Here is a 16,577-nt window from a genome sequence, read left to right as displayed (position 1 = left end):
TTAATAAAATGATTTATTCATAAGCAGTGAAAACAAATATTACATGGACAGATAGGCTACTCTTAATAGAATATGTCGCTATACTTACAAGGTCGCAGATGCACTAAGTTTAGCCTCCTATTTTCTGTGTTGGTCAAGTCGTGAAAAACAATAAGTTTGACAACTACATATCGTAGGGTCACTTCAATGCAGCTTTTTTTTTTTTTTTTTTAACATTTTCTTTATTGTAATTCCCATCACTTGGTTAAAGTGCATAACATCCAGAATAAGCTACTGGTCTGCAGAGAAGAACATGTTGTAGGATATGCCCTTATTTACATCACTGACATGGAGCAATAAAATTGCAATCAATTAAAAAAAGAAAACAAAAGAAACAACCCACCATCACAAGATACATACATTTTCATTGCACTTTGCCACAAATAATAAATATCGACTAATCGACGGTATAATGTCACCATATGCAGGAGGGATGGATATACACGTTTAAATATCACAAGTAAATACAGTTTTGTCTATTTTCAGCTCGATTCCTCGGAGTGTCTGCGGAGGGCTTTCCCCATATTCCACCGCTGCCATTGTTCTGGGAGCTTGACCGAAGTCCTGGGTGAGTCTGTTCGCCCTCTGTCATCGAACAGTGTGTGATTCATGGCGGCAGCAGCGGAGATTTGAAGGAGCAGGATCCGCTGCAGTGGCGAGGAGTCAACATCTTACAGGAGAAATGGTGTAACGCGTCGTGAGCTTCTATGAAGAAGGAGATGAAACAATCAAAAGTGCACCGAGAAGCACGTGAGTGTGACTCGCGCCTCTGGATGTGATGCAGATCGATGCACTGAGGTTCTGCATGCACCAGGAAGAATACGGCGGGACCATAATTCAAGGCTGATTTGGGGAGTTTTTGGAGCCTCTGGGTGCAGGTAATTGTTTGTCTGCGAGCCTCTGGGCGCAGGAATGTAGCCTGTATATCACCCTAACAATTACACCTCAGCCTTCTCTTTCAGGGCTGCATTCAATATCTGCACAGGGTGACATCAAGTTGTGCCTAAAATATCCACAACAATCACCAATAATTATTTATTGCAATCGTGACTATAATGTATCTTTATTTATATGTGAGCCAATATAAATTTAAACTACTTTGTACTTTTTTATTTTTTTAACTGAAGGTATTTGTGCCAATACTCAAAATTAGGCATATTGATTTTCTGGCAACTCTCTGGAATCTATTAGTGAACCCCAGCATAAAACGGCTATTGTTGAATTTGTATTCTAATGTCATTTTATACTGTTTGCTCGTGTTTCTACCGTTTTCAGAATCTTTCATTCTATTCTACGGAAAATTCATAAAATAAATTTGCAACATGAAATTACTTCTAAGTGAATTTGACACATATTTCACATTTAAAATAAAACATTCCCCTCCTTCAAACTGAACAAAGTAACCGGTATAAACCACTTACTGCTGCAAGTTGCATAAAGTCTCGAGCAAAGAGTGAGTTGAGGTCTGCGCCTCCTCTGCTTTATTTCTCTCACCTCTAACGATGTGAAGCTGCTGGACCATCTCCTCCCTGTAGGAAAGTTCTCGTTTCATTTGATCCTGGAAATTATCTGAGGGATGACACATTTATGAATCAGTGACGCTGAAGGTGCACAAATAAAAACACAACTCACGTAAACGTGATCGAATTCATTCAACTACTTGGACTCTTAAGATAAACTTTGTTTGAAACTTTGTCAATTGTCCAAAATATTCGTGATAACCTTTAAACAAATGAGCACTTTGTTGAGGTAGATGCTGTTTTCTTTGTTAGGTATTCTATTATTTTATTTTGGCGATTGTAACTTTATAAATACTACTTATGATTATGTCCTGTAGAGGGCGCTGTTCTCCAAGCCAATACATTGTCAAACCATGGCCTGAGAATATTCAAATTGACGCTTCATATTCAAACTTATGAAAATACATAACTATTCCCTATACATTGTTTTATTAAGGACAAGAAATTAAAAAAAAATCATCGTTTGGATATTATTCTAATGTTTGTCATGATTTGCGTTTATGAATTTAGGCTACAAACAAAACTGTACATAAAAACATAAACTCACGTACAACAGATCTTTTTTTGTTGCAAAAAAACCCAGTATGACTATTGTATTTATTGATATTGTGTTTACTAAAAAACAGAACTTGAAGAGATTAACTAATGTTTGCAAAGAAGTATTTTATATAGTTCAAAGTAATTTAAAGACCTAAAATGTGATATAATGCTGCACAATACTGTGCACAAAATAAAGATTTTCCTAAACAACAAATTACAGGTCTTGATAAAATATTTCAACTGTAAAAATATTATATCTAGAAAGTAAATTTAACCTCTACACCACTTTAAAAAAAACCTAATTTAACATCACATGCAAATTAATTGTTTTTTTAAGTCCTTTGAAGAATATTTATGTATTTTAACAATCTTTACAGTGAAATGCTTTCCTCTTATCCTAGATTCTGTACAATTTCCCAACTAAATCCTCGATTCATTCTCCTCTCAGCATGAACCTTTGATAATCAATCCAATCTGCACTGAACAAAGAGCTCACTGAGTGGTGACTTTTTAAAAATATTGGAAAAATAGATGGAGGATGTTTAGGTGTTTTTGTTGTTGTTGTTGTTTTTGTGTGTGTGTGTTTACAATAAGCAACAGCTTGAATGTGCATCTCTTGTGCACCAATACAGTTCCAGTCTCAACGGGATGATCTTTACAGCACCGGTCTGGATATTTGCAAACTGCATAGACTCTCCGAATTTAGCTTCAAGATGTCAAAATCTATATGTTCTGGAGATTATTTAAATTAATACATTTTGATGTATTCAAAACTGTTCACATGCTTAATATTTCAGTTTAATTAAACGACCACTCTTCAATTTAATTCTCATGTTCAGCATCTGAAGCAGCTTTTTCTACACGTTTCAAGGTAAATTGCAGGATATTTTGGGGTTCAGCTTCTGAGTTGGTTTCAGCCTTGACAATATCAGAGATCACGTTTCTGTGACTCACTCCCGCCTCACAAAAGAACTTTTGATCCCACGAAGCACCACTGGAGCAGTAAAAGCCTGAAGAGTGGAGGAGAGCAGTGTTGCAGAATTTAGCTTACCTTTCAAGTTTTGGAATTCACGTTCCAGCTTTTTCCTCAATTCAACTTGCTCTAACAGCTGCTTCTGTAGCTCCTCTAGAAAGCAGACAAAGTAGAAATGTTGAAGAAGAAAAGGGCACCAGACACTGTCTTCCATGTACAACACGTTTCTATTTTTAATGACAATGATGAGGACATCATCATCATCATCATCATCATTTATCAGCGCAGGTCTTCGTGGGCCTGCTGTCAAAAAAATTGACTTCGTGTTGAAGGGAAACAGAAAATCACAGAGTCTCATTTAATTTAGGCTCAGTAGTAAAAAATGGATAATGAAAGATAGTCTAAGCTCCTGTTGGAAATACTGAGAGGTTTATAAGGGACCCCCAGGACTATAAATGTGGCTGGAGATGAGACAGGACGCTTCCAGAAAAGCCTGATTGAAATCACTTTGGCTTCTTATATGAAATATCAAAATCAGTATACTTATAAGTTTACAATGTGGAAAAATAGCATAACGTTGGTAAAGTTATAATAATAATAATAATAATAATAATAATAATAATAATAATAATAATAATAATAATGATAATAATAATAATAATAATAATAATAATTATATGATCTGACACCATCTTACCTTTTGCCAGACCTTGCATGTCTCTTTGTGTTGCCGGAGCTCTGGCTGACGCGTCCTCGCCTGAATACACACAAAGTAAATTAAATTCTTCTACCGCAGGAAAAAAAAACAAAAAAAAAAAACAGATCCGCATTTCTCCAAATAAAACAGGAAAAACGATTTTTTTGTTTTTAAATTCCTGACCTCTGTGTATAGCTTACCGTCATGCGGCTCTCTGTGGCTCTCCTCGCTGCTTTGTTCATTAAAAGATTTGGTTTCGATCTCCTCCACAGTGGAAGACGGTTCCTCTTTGCTCGCACTCTCATCTTAAGAAAAAATAAATTGATGTGATTGTTGCCCTCCTTTTTTATTCATTTATTTATCTGTTATTTTGTTTTTAAACATTTTGGTTAAAGCAGGAGAAAGTGTCTAACCATGAGTTGTAAGAACTCCGGGCAGGTAATTTGCAGGTCTGAACTGATAAGGACTGCTCCTTTGTTGTAGCTCACTCCTCTCCGGTGTGTACACCTAAAACAAAAACAATCACCACTTTGTTTTGAAGGTTTCGTTAAGTGATTCTAATTACGAATTAATTATACAAAAATGTAATTAAAATAAACTCTAGGTTGAAATTTGGATATTTTTATTTGGATACTGGTTGTGTCTGAATAATGTGTACATGCTGTTTTTTGGTTTTTACATAATAAACAAATCCCCCAACAAAGCACACATTTATCTGACTTAAAGTACACACAGACCAAGGAAAAGAAACGCACTTGCAGACAACTGGAGGTAAATCTAACAGCTTGTATTATCGCCAGTGTTTCTCAGCTATAAGTCACTCACTTCAGTGAAAGAGGCGGCTATGTGGGTCTCTGATAACTGCTTGCTCTGCAGTTCTCTGTCAGAGGACTGGCTCACGTGCAGGCTCATTTTCTGGGACCCGAGCACGCCGCCGTCCTGCGAGCCTTTGGAGTCCGAGTGGTTTGGTGAGACCGTGTGCGCCAAACCGGGAGGAGTCCGGGAGCGGGGACACACAGAGGACAGAGGACGGGAGTCCTCCTCCTCCTCTTCCTCCTCCTCTGGAGTTTTGTTCGTCTCCACGTCCACGTCCGGCTCGCCCTCGCTGTCCACGCACGGGGACACGGACCGGTAGCTCGAGCTCTCGCTCAAAAAGTCGGGAGATAAATAACCGGTGCGACACCCGTTGTAAGCGCCCCTGTTCCCGTACAGCTTGGCTATGCAGTCGGCGTCTTTAATGACGGGTCTGAAGGCAGACACGTAGCTGATTTTCCGGGGCGGGAGGGTCATCCCCTCCATCGGCCTCCCCTCATCCCCCGACTTGTCGTCTTCATTACGCATGGACTGCGTGCTGGAACACCGATCGTTGTCAAGCGCACTGTCTTTCGACGTGTTGGTGCTCCGGTCACTGTGCTCAGAAATGTCCATGTCAGTCTGTCTGGGGGGGCACAGCAGCTCTGGTGGGGGCTTGTGTGGGGTCTGGGGGTACGGGGGCATGGGCAGCGCGCCCGCCGCAGGCCAGAACATGGGGAAGGGGTGGTAGGCGCTGTCCTTGGTACCAGGCCACAGGACGCCCGGGAGGCCGGCTTTGCTCTGCTCGCCCATCATCACGTCGTCTTTCTTCTGACAAAGGCCGAACGCTGGGAACCCGTACGGGTGAGGAAAGAGTGGCGGCGGGATCTTCTGCAGCATCCCGAAGCCTTTACTGGGCACCGGGATGACCGGGTAGCTGCGGGTGCTTGTCATCCCTCCCCGGTTGTCCTCGCAACTGAGGAGTTTTGCGGGTATTTCGGGTGAACCTCGGGGGCGGTCGGGTCCATGTGGTTTTAAAGGAGAGCTGGAGCCTGACCCACTGCCCGGCAGAGTCCTCTTGCGACTGCCCCCGTTGAACATGGCCTTCACGTCTTCCCACGCGTGTAATATATCTGTCTGTGCGCTTTTATCTGAGAGTTTGAGATGCCGTCTCCAAGAATTAAAATTAGCAGCATCTGGCTGGGTGTACTTGGACTCTGGCGTGCGATGAGAGTGAAATATGAATTTATTGGGAGAAAAATACATGTTGCAATAGGAGCACTTGATGCACTTGGCCCTGGAGCTGTTGTACCTGGCCGGGATGAAGTTGCCTCGACTCCCCCAGGCGCACTCGTGGGACACGTCAAAGGCAAAATTTTCTGGAAGCTTTGGAGGGGAGTGGGCTCCTAAAAACGACTTACAAAGTCTCTCGGCCTCGCGTTTAGTGATCATCCCGCAGCGCCTGGAGGAGATCGGCATGGCGCCGGCTCTCCGCAGGATCTCCAGCTGGACGGGGGTGCACTGGACGCAGGTGATCCCCAGCGCCACACGCCGGTTGTGTATTTCGTTGTAGCTATAGTTCTTCAGCAGTGTGTTAGATATCTGCGCAAGACAAAGTCTCTCCTGCCCATCTATCACCAAAGACACAATGGGTATTCCGTACAGCACAGTCTCCCCGACCTGGTTGGGCTTCAGGTTGGTCGAGTAGGAAAGTTCTTGTTTGGAGCTTGGCGATGAGGTGGAGTCTCGCCCAGCGGGTATGGGGTCCATCCTTGGAGGCCTGGAGGCTGCGGACACGACGTTTAATATACACGTGAGTGAGTGAAGTAAAATCATCAATAGAGACTAATAGTCAAGACACAACATTTACAAGCGCGCATTACTGATAAAGTTATTGGAGTTCTAATTCCCAAAGATCATCTATGTCGTGCGAATCAAACCCCATGCACAAACTCTCCTTATATAAAAATATGAAAAAAATATCAACAGTCAGCTATTGTAAATGTGAATACCACGAGATAATGATCAAGTTTGTACTTTAAATATGTATGAATTTCAAGAGCCTGTGCTATAAAAAAAAAAAAGGTTAAAAAACATTGTCAAATACACAAAGTGTGTCCGCTGTCACAAATCTGCTCCAAAACTCACCTCTAACGTCGGCGCGACTCCCCTCCGTCGTGAATGACTAAGCTGAGATCAAGTGGATGTCGGAGCGATAAAAAGTCTGCGTTAGGAGGATGTGAAGATGTTTGCTTTTAGGAGTGGGACGCAGTTGTCAGTGCAGCACCGCCTCCCTCCCTGCTCGCCGTCCTCTTGTCTTTCTGCCGCGCTCCGGGTGCGTGCGGATAGTTTGTGTTGCGCCACCACCACCTCCACCACCACCACCAGCAGCAGCAGCAGCAGCAGCAGCAGCAGCAGCAGCAGCAGCAGCAGCGTCCACATGGCAGGCAGGCTGTAGTACAGCCCCCCTCTACGACAGCAATCAAGTGACGGGGAAACTTATGGCAAAGGCACTCCCACTCACACAGGCAGTCTGCATTAACTATGGATTCATGACCAATGAAGATGATTTGATTTGGGTGTTTGATCTGGTCTTATAGCAGCCTGAGGTCCACATGCATTGAGACTTTACACAATAGGGGCTAATTTATATAATAAAAACGTAAATATTATACAGATTTCTCCTGTTAGAATAAATTATAAACAATAACATCCAAATAAATCTTTAATTTTCATGTATGCAGATTGTGTTGTCCATATTGCATTTAATTAATCTTTTAGCACTCTCTGTTCAAAAAAAATAAAAAAGCGCAGTTATTGACATTATGCATGAAGAGGAGGCTGCAGAGGGAATTAACATCCCGCTAAAACAGCAGGGACCCAGCAACACATTGTGAGCCTGAGTCCGCTGGTGAATGCGGTGCGCAGGCCTTCATCATGTGCGGAGTTCCCACGCATTCAACGTTTACAAGCGACCCGGCCTATACACGCGTTGTGACAATAACCAGCTGCTCCAAAGGTCACTCACTCACTCTCTCTCTCTCTCTCTCTTCACACTCTCTCTCTCTCTCTCTCTCTCTCTTCACTCTCTCTCTCTCTCTCTCTCTCTCTCTCTCTCTCTCTCTCTCTCTCTCTCTCTCTCTCTCCCCCCCCCCCCCCAAGAAAAATGATCTCAGACATAAGAACAACGTGGAGCATGGCACCATAAGCGACGGACATTTAACTTTTAAACGTCCATAAAGCGTTGGGTTAATCTGCTTCTTTTCTGGCACGAAGCGCACAGAGTGCAATATTGATGAAGGTAGTAACAGGACACGCTGTTGGCCCTGTTGACTCTTGAGGGACAGAGAGAACAGCAATAATGACAAATTGTCCATAATCATTCACTCATTCTAGTCATTCTTTAGATTGTTTAATAATGTCTAATAATGTCTAATAATGTCTAATAATAATAATAATAATAATAATAATAATAATAATAATAATAATAATAAACTATTGAAATATGTTCGTCAAATCTCACATGAATATTCAGAAAAAAATAATATTGCCCTTAGATTGGCCAGCCCAACTCGGGAAAAAAACCAAAACAAAAAAACCAAACATAAACGACCGCATAAATCGTGCACAACATTATTTTTGGTGACGGTCCAACTCGTGTTAAGAGAGCAATCGATTACAATTCGAAAATCGGTCTCTTTAATCAGTTTACTAATCGATAGCACGCCCTGAGACGCGTCAACATAAACTTGTTAATTAACAGTGATCGCTGCTATTAGATAATTTCCAAGTTTTACTGACAGCGTGAACCAGTTCAAACGAAGTGCAATAAACAGAAAGGCTGCCAGTTAACAATTCACAAGTGTTAACCATGTCCCATCTGGAGAAATCAGAGAGTGAGTCTAAACCCACCCAGTTTTCAATTGTTTATTAATAATAATAATAATAATAATAATAATAATAATAATAATAATAATAATAATAATAATAATAATAATAATAATAATAATAATAATAATAATAATAATAATAATAATAATAAAGTGCTTGTGACAGTATTGCACTCAAAATAATAGATTTTTAAAGTTTTACATTTCTGGCAGCTTTCCTGATTTATTGATGGACCCCTCTACCAAAAATATTGCTCTTGGGAATGTCATGCCTTTATTGTCACCCCCAACAATGACAAGGAAAATCCACCGTTGATTTACAGTTTGATTTGCTCATTCAAAATTTCAGACCAAATGCAACGTTCACTAACTCACTCAGGCAGGAATGTCTTTCAACTGAACTTCTTAGGAAGAGAAAATTAGGAGGGAAAACACCTGAAAAAGTCACTGAGGTCATGATCCAGCTCAGGCTTCCTTTACCTTTTTTTTGAGCAAGAGAGAAACAGCTCATTTAAAAGTATGTCTGCATTAATCACAGTGCTGCATCAAAGTATGATAATCACCTGAACACTCTATTAAAATAAAAGTGCCAGCCCAGGGGAAATCTTACCTTACTCTTTAATTGTTTTGAGGCTTTGATAGGCTTTTTAATCTAAGATTAATTTATGCATTCTTAAATAACTCTACATATGATTAATAAGCTTGAAAATTAAAAGGAGACTGAAGCAATTATAACAAGTGGTTGGTCATCACCTCATTAGATGGTATTAGAAAGATGCATTTTGTGAGCAAGCGTGTGTGCGCATGTGTGTGTGTGTGTGTGTGTGTGTGTGTATGAATGTGTGTGTGTGTGTTCCTGATTGGGTATCACAAAAATTAACAGTGAAAGAGCAAAATATGGAAAGGCTGTTTGACGACAGGAGAAAAAAATGCTGCAGGCTAATTATCCTGGATCTTTCCAGTTTGGTGTCTGTGAAAGGGTGAGTCAGAGTCATTTATTAAACGAGACACACGATGCCACATTTATCGGTTTTAGCTGCACTGATAAGGATCGAGATCAGGTGTAGGATGTTTGGTTTCTGCAGCTTTGCTCCTGAACTGGAAGGACAACAAAAGAGTAAGATCAGCTGTTTGAGAGGCCACCGGAGAGATGCAGTGAAAACAGTGAGACTTGCTAAATGGTCACTAATGTGTAAACAAGACATCACCCCATCTCCTGGTCTGATGTTTATTTGTCTCCTAAAAGCCCACCCCTGGGTCCTGACCCCCACATCCTCCACCTCGCTAAACGGAACATTTCTTCTCGCAGGAGGTGGCGTGGAGTGTGTGCGTGTGTGTGCGTGTGTGTGTGTGTGTGTGTGTGGGTGTGTGTGTGTGGGTGTGTGTGTGTGTGTGTGTGTGAGTGTGTGTGTGTGTGAGGGGGGAGTTCATCACTGCATCAAATGAGGCTGAGCGCAGGGACCCTTTTGTCACAGACAGGGACTCATCTGCCAATGGTGAGCTGTGAGGTCCTGGGGGAAGGCAGGAACAAAGGTGCTAAAAGGCTGTGTGACAATGAGGGTGCTCCGAGGAAAGCCTTCAAGTGTGGGACACAGGCTGCACGGGACAAGCTGTGCCAATCACTCCGCAATTACTTTTTTGTGCCATCCAGAGGCCTTGTGAGGGCATTCATGGGGAGACGCAAGGACACGAGCTGCCACGTCTCCCCGAGCTCTGCTCGCAGTATAGCGATGACCTGCAGGACATTGTGCATGAAATGTATAGTCAATCACCTGCTCTCCGGTAGAAATAAAAAACATAAACCCCACAAAAAAATCTTGGGCAAATTCACCCCCTTTTTTATGACTGAGTCCACACCCATCAGACAAGAATTCAAAGGTTCGTTTGAGCCCATGGTGTGCAGTACAATTCAACGAGGCACACTGCTAAAGCTGCAGACAATGTGCTGTTTGAGTGGTCAGAGTTCACCACCCTGATGGTGAGAGGTGGAGCATCTTTTTTTTTTTTTTTTTATATCTAAGTACTGGACAAAAAAAAAAAATAAACTAAACTAAACAAAAACAAATCCGAACTGAACTGAAAAATAAGATCAAATATTTGCAATGGTTTGAGTTGTAATATGTAACACTGGAGAAGGATTTCACACATGAAATGAAATAAATGTGACAGAAACATTGTGACTTTTAACTTCACTCTTATTGTTAAAAGCAGACGTGGTCCTTTCCGAGCTACATTTGCTACTTTATATATAAAAAAGATTGTAATCATCAACCAGGAGGACAGCTGTTTGTCAAAATAAGACAATTCAATCAATTCATTGTGACCCGATTAACACAGAAAGTCAGTATAGAATCCCATTATTCATCTATACCTACACTCAACTTTAAATGAGCATGCCAGTGTTTCTACTGCTAACTCATAACAACTGCTCCTAAACCTAATTGTCGCTGCACTGACTGCTTAAGTATTTACGGACTTCAAGTTTGGTGCAATGCCACTGTATGCTACAGTGTAATAAAGGAAGATGCAGGAATTTGTCTATATCCAACCCCGAGCAGTTTCAATGGTGTAATGAGGAGTCAAGTGAGAATGGGAATTATCGTAATGATAACAAAGGTCTATGCACCATAGCTTGGGGCTGTATTGTAGGGCATTACCATAAAGATGCGATGTGCTTGTATTGCAGGGTTTTTTTTTTTTTTTGTGAGGGAGCAGGCCAAAGCGATAATAACTATTAGTAGATGACAGTGCTTTGTGGGATTCCAGCTGTGGAGCCCAAATTTCCATACAGATAGAATGGCTCTGGGTGGATGATATGGGTATGTGGGGGAAGGGCTGGTGGCTCCATGGACTCATACGTGCACGCACACACACACACACACGCACACACAGAGTTTGCAAGTGGCAAATCTCAGTCCCGGACTCAGTCTTGCTGCTGTCCCCAGTTAACTGGGGGAGGTGAAAGCCTCCGGTTCAAACACCCAGCAGGTCTCTGTGGAGGAACTGTCCAGAGTCCTGAAACAGCCCGCTGTTGCTCTTCTGACAGCTTTCAAAGTCGGGAAGTGCAAAGAGTGTGTCTGTGTGTGTCTGCGTGTGTGTGCATGCGCGTGTGAACAGAGAACCAGAGATTTCCATCAAGCTCACGTGCAGGTGAGAGGCTGTGGAACATACTTGTCAGCAACATGTCTGACAAAAATAAAAGCCCAGCCCTAAAAAAAAAAAAAAAAAAAAAAAAAAAGAAAGAGAGAGAGAAGGCATTTTCAAGGTTGCAAACTGTCACAAGTGTGCAAATTTCACAAATATTATAGAATGTCCTGCATGTATGGGAGTGAAAAGGTAGTCCTTAAAGGAACAGGCCAAATTTTCTTTTTGAGTAAAATGTATTTATAGTCATGCTTAGAGTTAGACAAGATAACTGATGCATCTGCACATTGACTATGAAGCCAGAGACAGCAAATCTAAGTATGAAAACTGGATCCTGAGATTCTCCACTGACCTCCAAGGCCATTGAGGCAAAGGTCCTGCTGACACTGATAGCACAGCTAATCTGTTGGCATGTTCACTGCTTCATTCAATAATAACCCTACATCTCAATATCAGCTGAAAACGATGCATGCTGGCGTCTTACAATACTGTTTATACCCTCAATATGACGCATGACGGTGAAGATGTTTAACTCTGCCAAAGCACTCATCATCATCACCCTCATCATCATCATCATCATCATCATCATCATCATCATCATCATCATCATCATCATCATCATTTTGGATGACTTATAAAACCTGAAATCTGAATACAGTATTGACAACAGATCCCCAACTTGAGAAATTCAGAATCATTTAGGCATTCGTGGGTTGCAGAAAACCTCTTAAATGTTGCTGCATATTTGCACAAATCATTGTAGGAAGTTCACATATCGTAGGCAAGGCAGGTTCATTTGGTTTCTCCTTTTGATTTTTTTTTTTAATGAATGATTTTGTTAGGTTTTGTTGTACACTGGCAATCTTCAAAGTGGGAGGCAGCAAAAAAATCTGGGGTTCAGGGGGATGAGTTTTCCCAGCATGATTTCTTTTCAATTAGTTGTTGAGGTGAAATCATTATAAAAAGAAATACTGGTGGGTAAAACCAATAATAATTTTAATGAAATACACTTTTAGTGCATAGTGTAATGTGAGATGAACCTAAATTATGAAACAAGCTTGAGTGCAAAATCACAAGAGTAACAATTACTACAACTGCAGGCACGCATAAAGACTTACCAGATAATCCATATTATTAGTGCCTAATGAGAGAAGATACGTTTTTTTATTGCCTATGTATTAGAACAGCCGCTCATAGCCGAATCTGATAATTTGAAAAACATGAGGAAGTCTGGCGTTCAATCAGCAGCTGTACTTAGAGTGAGACAAAGCATGTGCGGTGTAGAAATCTTAGCGGCGCGGTGTGTTTTAGGCTCCTACACTTTGAAATCCTGTGGTCTATGATAATTCTAACTTTGTTTTGAGTAAATAACTTGGCAAACGAGGTGAAAACAAACATACTCTCTTGAAACATTTCAGCTTACTGGAAACACTTACTTTTTAAATAAGTGTTTATGGCGTCTGAAGACAACCTCAGAATTGCTGTTTGCAATGTTTGTATAATTTTCTATTATTATTTAATTACGATTAGGCTGAGCTAACTCACTGAAGGAGAAGTATTACAGCTCTACTGATCTTTTAACTCTGTAATAAGAAAATGGGAGTATTTTTTAATAAAATATTCCACTAGTATTCCAGAGTTGATCAGCTTTTACAGAGTGAATGATTGAATGTGAGCAGCAGCTGAAGGTTCATTATTATGGCCCAGAAAGGACGTGCCGATGTGAGGATGAGTGAGGCAGAGAAGGTGTGTGATGAGAAGGTAACTGTGATGAATTATCTGTGGAGCGAGGTTAGGTTAATAATAGCAATAGGTGTAGTGATGGTGGATTCGCGTCTCCCCTCTCTTGAGTTCTGTTCAATGCGCTGGTGTAAATAAGTACACAAACATCTGTAAACAAAGGTGAACATGTTTTCTATCAAACAAACACAGCTGTTTCCAAACTGAGCCCCAGAGATCAAACAGGTAGGAGGGCTGGGATCCCGGGACTGAGCGGCTTTTGGTTGACTTCCAATCCCTCGCAAGCTGCATGTGTGCGTTTATGTAAGGGCGAGGTAAGCAGGGAGGAGACAAAGACGGTGAGAGCAGAGAGCGTGAGGACACCAATCAACCTGTAATTATCCCCCTGGTGTGTGAACTGCCCAACTCTCCGTCCTTGATAGATTCACCTGACCCAATAACACAACGCACAGTCACAATGGACTGGAGGCGGGATAAAGACAAGACCATAGATCAGCCAGGGATCAGCAATGAGACAAAGACCTAACATCTGGGAGCTGTGGTGAAATTAAAGAACTGAAAGACTGAACCAATCCTGTCGCAGCTCTCCGTTAATAGCCTGGGAGCTGCTTGAGAAACGGCAAAAGTGAGGTAACAGGATTCAATTTCATTTGATATTAAAGAAACACCCCTTGGCATCTCTCGCCTTCTCTCGCGCACTCTTTCCCTCTGCTGCTCACATCACTCTGTTACCTTAGAGTGATGTATTAAGCCATTTAAATTAACAATGGAATGACTTATTCTAATACTCTCGTCCCAAGGAGAGCCCGGGATGCTTGCTGGAGTGGGACATCAACACCGCACACCAACTCCAAACCTCAGGCTGGGCGGTGATGCATGTCGCTCCTTCCAGATAGCCCAAACAATCTGGCCAGCACTCCATCCAAAAGGCAAACATTCACAGAGTCATTATGATGTGTAGAGGGTGAATAACACCGCTGAGCCTATCATTACTGGACACAAACACATCATCTCCCCAAGACGGGTAAATAATACACGTCGTTTCCGAGGTGGAACAGAGACAAAAGAATCAGTAAATACACCAAAGTCCTATAAAGAAAATGACTTTTTGGGAGTTTGAGGCAGCAAGCCAGACGCTGCAGTCTTTATGAACTTCAGCGGCCGCTTGTAAAATCTCACATTACCGCCGCTCATCCTTTCTATGTGTGATGCAGATGCCTAAATCATTCATACCAAAGCTATGGTCAGCTGAATACAAATGAGGATACAGTGGGTGCTCCGTCTGTCCCTGAGGGGCTGCACAGAAATAAATCTGAGAAAAGCACAGTTTGATTGATGCTGCTCCACTCTGAATAGTAATCGGTTCAGAGGTCAAACTACTTCAGCGGCATGCATTATATCATTAATTACAGACATCAATAAACAATAGGACATTGTCCATATGTTTTAAGGGTGCTTATACCTCATTTTCTCCACCGGATCATTTCACAATTATTACACAGTGACCTTAAAAATGCTGAGAAAATCCCACCCATCAGCTATTGATTGCATTCTCAGAATGTCACACTAGAAAAACGTGTCGTAGTAATTACACGTGATGAGAGAAGCACATTTTGATCTCACAGTTACATATGCAATTAAAATATTATTCATTACCTCTTAAATAAAAGCCTGGTTCTGAAATCCCATTAAATTTGGGATAATTGTGTGTGTTTAATTATAAGCTGCAGCAGGAAGGAGGGAAAGAAGGAAGGAAGGGAGGAAGTTTGGGAGAAAGTAACACAATGTGCCGTGACCTAGATAGCAGAGGAGACATTTTGTTTCAAAAGTGACCTTGCTGTGAAACCTCGGCTCAGAATAGCTCAGATTTATCACATACTCGGAGAGCTCAGACCAATCTCTCCTTCAGTTCTGCCCAAACAGAGCAGTGAGCCGCCAAACCTCAGATACTACGAATGAACCTCTGAATGGATCAATATGGACAAAGACACCGAGGCACAGTTTGACTGGCTGCAGGCAAGATGACGACATTTCATTTTAAATGATGACACACACACACACACACACACACACACACACACACACACACACACACACACACACACACACACACACACACACACACACACACACACACACACACACACACACACACACACATTTTTCAAATCAGTTACTTACAATTGGTTGTAATCACATTTGGTTGCTAAACATAAAACTATAAGCCGAAGTTGTAGATCAGGAAAAAAATCATCAGAGGGGCAGAGAGACAAGCAAAGTCATAGCTATATCTGATAATACAAAATTGCTAATTAAAAAAAAAAAGATGTATTAACATTAATTGAATTTTTAAAAGTATATGATATTGGTACCATTAAATCCCTACAACCATGAGAAGATTAAATAAATATATGGCAATAATAGCTTTAATTTAATTGAATATTGTTTAAAATTCAGTCAGGATTTGACTGGAATATTGATAAATCCGTCTTGCACTAGTGCACTTTTTGAGATGAGATCTTTGTGCAGAGACGTTTTTAGCTGTCCGTGTAAAAGTTCACAAGGAAGCTGTCTGCTGGCCCGGCCCAGCATCCCCTGCTAGTTCGCTCGGAGCAGCTTGGCTCGGGCCGGTGGCTTCAACCTGCAGGCAGCCATAGGACAGCCCAAGCGGAGCTGTCTGCCACTCCTGTGCTTCATTAGGAAACAAAATATAAGGTTTCCACTCCATTAGGAATGACTTTAGGAGTGAAAGCACATAAGACTCCGACTCACCTCATCAACAATGCATTGCAATAACGGCTGAGGATGAATGAGAGTGAGCAGAGAGGGGAGAGAGAAAACAGCATTAGCCTGTATACAATGTCTTTACAGCGGAGTGGAAAGGAGAGAAAAAAATCATTAATGCAATAAAATGTGGTCAGATTAATCAAATGCCTCAAACTCTTATGAAAATATTACAGGGAGAGAATTTTCTATTACATCTAATGGTATCTAATCTAATACTGGCAGTTAAGGGCTTGGGCATCTATTTATTGTGAAACACAATTTAGGAAGTTTAAAGGGAAGCAGTGAAGCATGCATGCAACATAGCCGTCAGGAACATAGACAGAGATCTTTTCCTGCTATTTTCTTTCCTCCAACTCATAAAAGCTTACCATTAAAGACTGTAGGTCGCCCTGAGTTTTTTTTTTTGGCGGGGGGATACACCAAGATGAAAGGCAATATGTAATTAGCGTGTCATA

The 16,577-nt window shown here is 41.4% G+C and overlaps 1 protein-coding gene across 1 annotated transcript; it reads right to left on the bottom strand.

The window, feature by feature from the left end:
* Positions 1 to 646: 646 nt before the first annotated feature.
* skor1b (SKI family transcriptional corepressor 1b) lies at positions 647 to 6,331 on the bottom strand (the record flags this gene model as incomplete). The annotated part of the gene is made up of 7 exons (XM_080475826.1): positions 647 to 744; positions 1,534 to 1,608; positions 3,151 to 3,225; positions 3,770 to 3,829; positions 3,970 to 4,074; positions 4,183 to 4,276; positions 4,595 to 6,331. 7 exons carry the CDS (start codon positions 6,329 to 6,331, stop codon positions 647 to 649), a joined length of 2,244 nt encoding a protein of 747 aa, XP_080331952.1.
* Positions 6,332 to 16,577: the final 10,246 nt, after the last annotated feature.

The sequence above is a fragment of the Lipophrys pholis genome (genome assembly GCF_963383615.2).
Source record: "Lipophrys pholis genome assembly, chromosome: 11".
Classification (NCBI taxonomy): domain Eukaryota; kingdom Metazoa; phylum Chordata; class Actinopteri; order Blenniiformes; family Blenniidae; genus Lipophrys; species Lipophrys pholis.
This window is presented reverse-complemented; position numbering and strand designations above follow the sequence as displayed.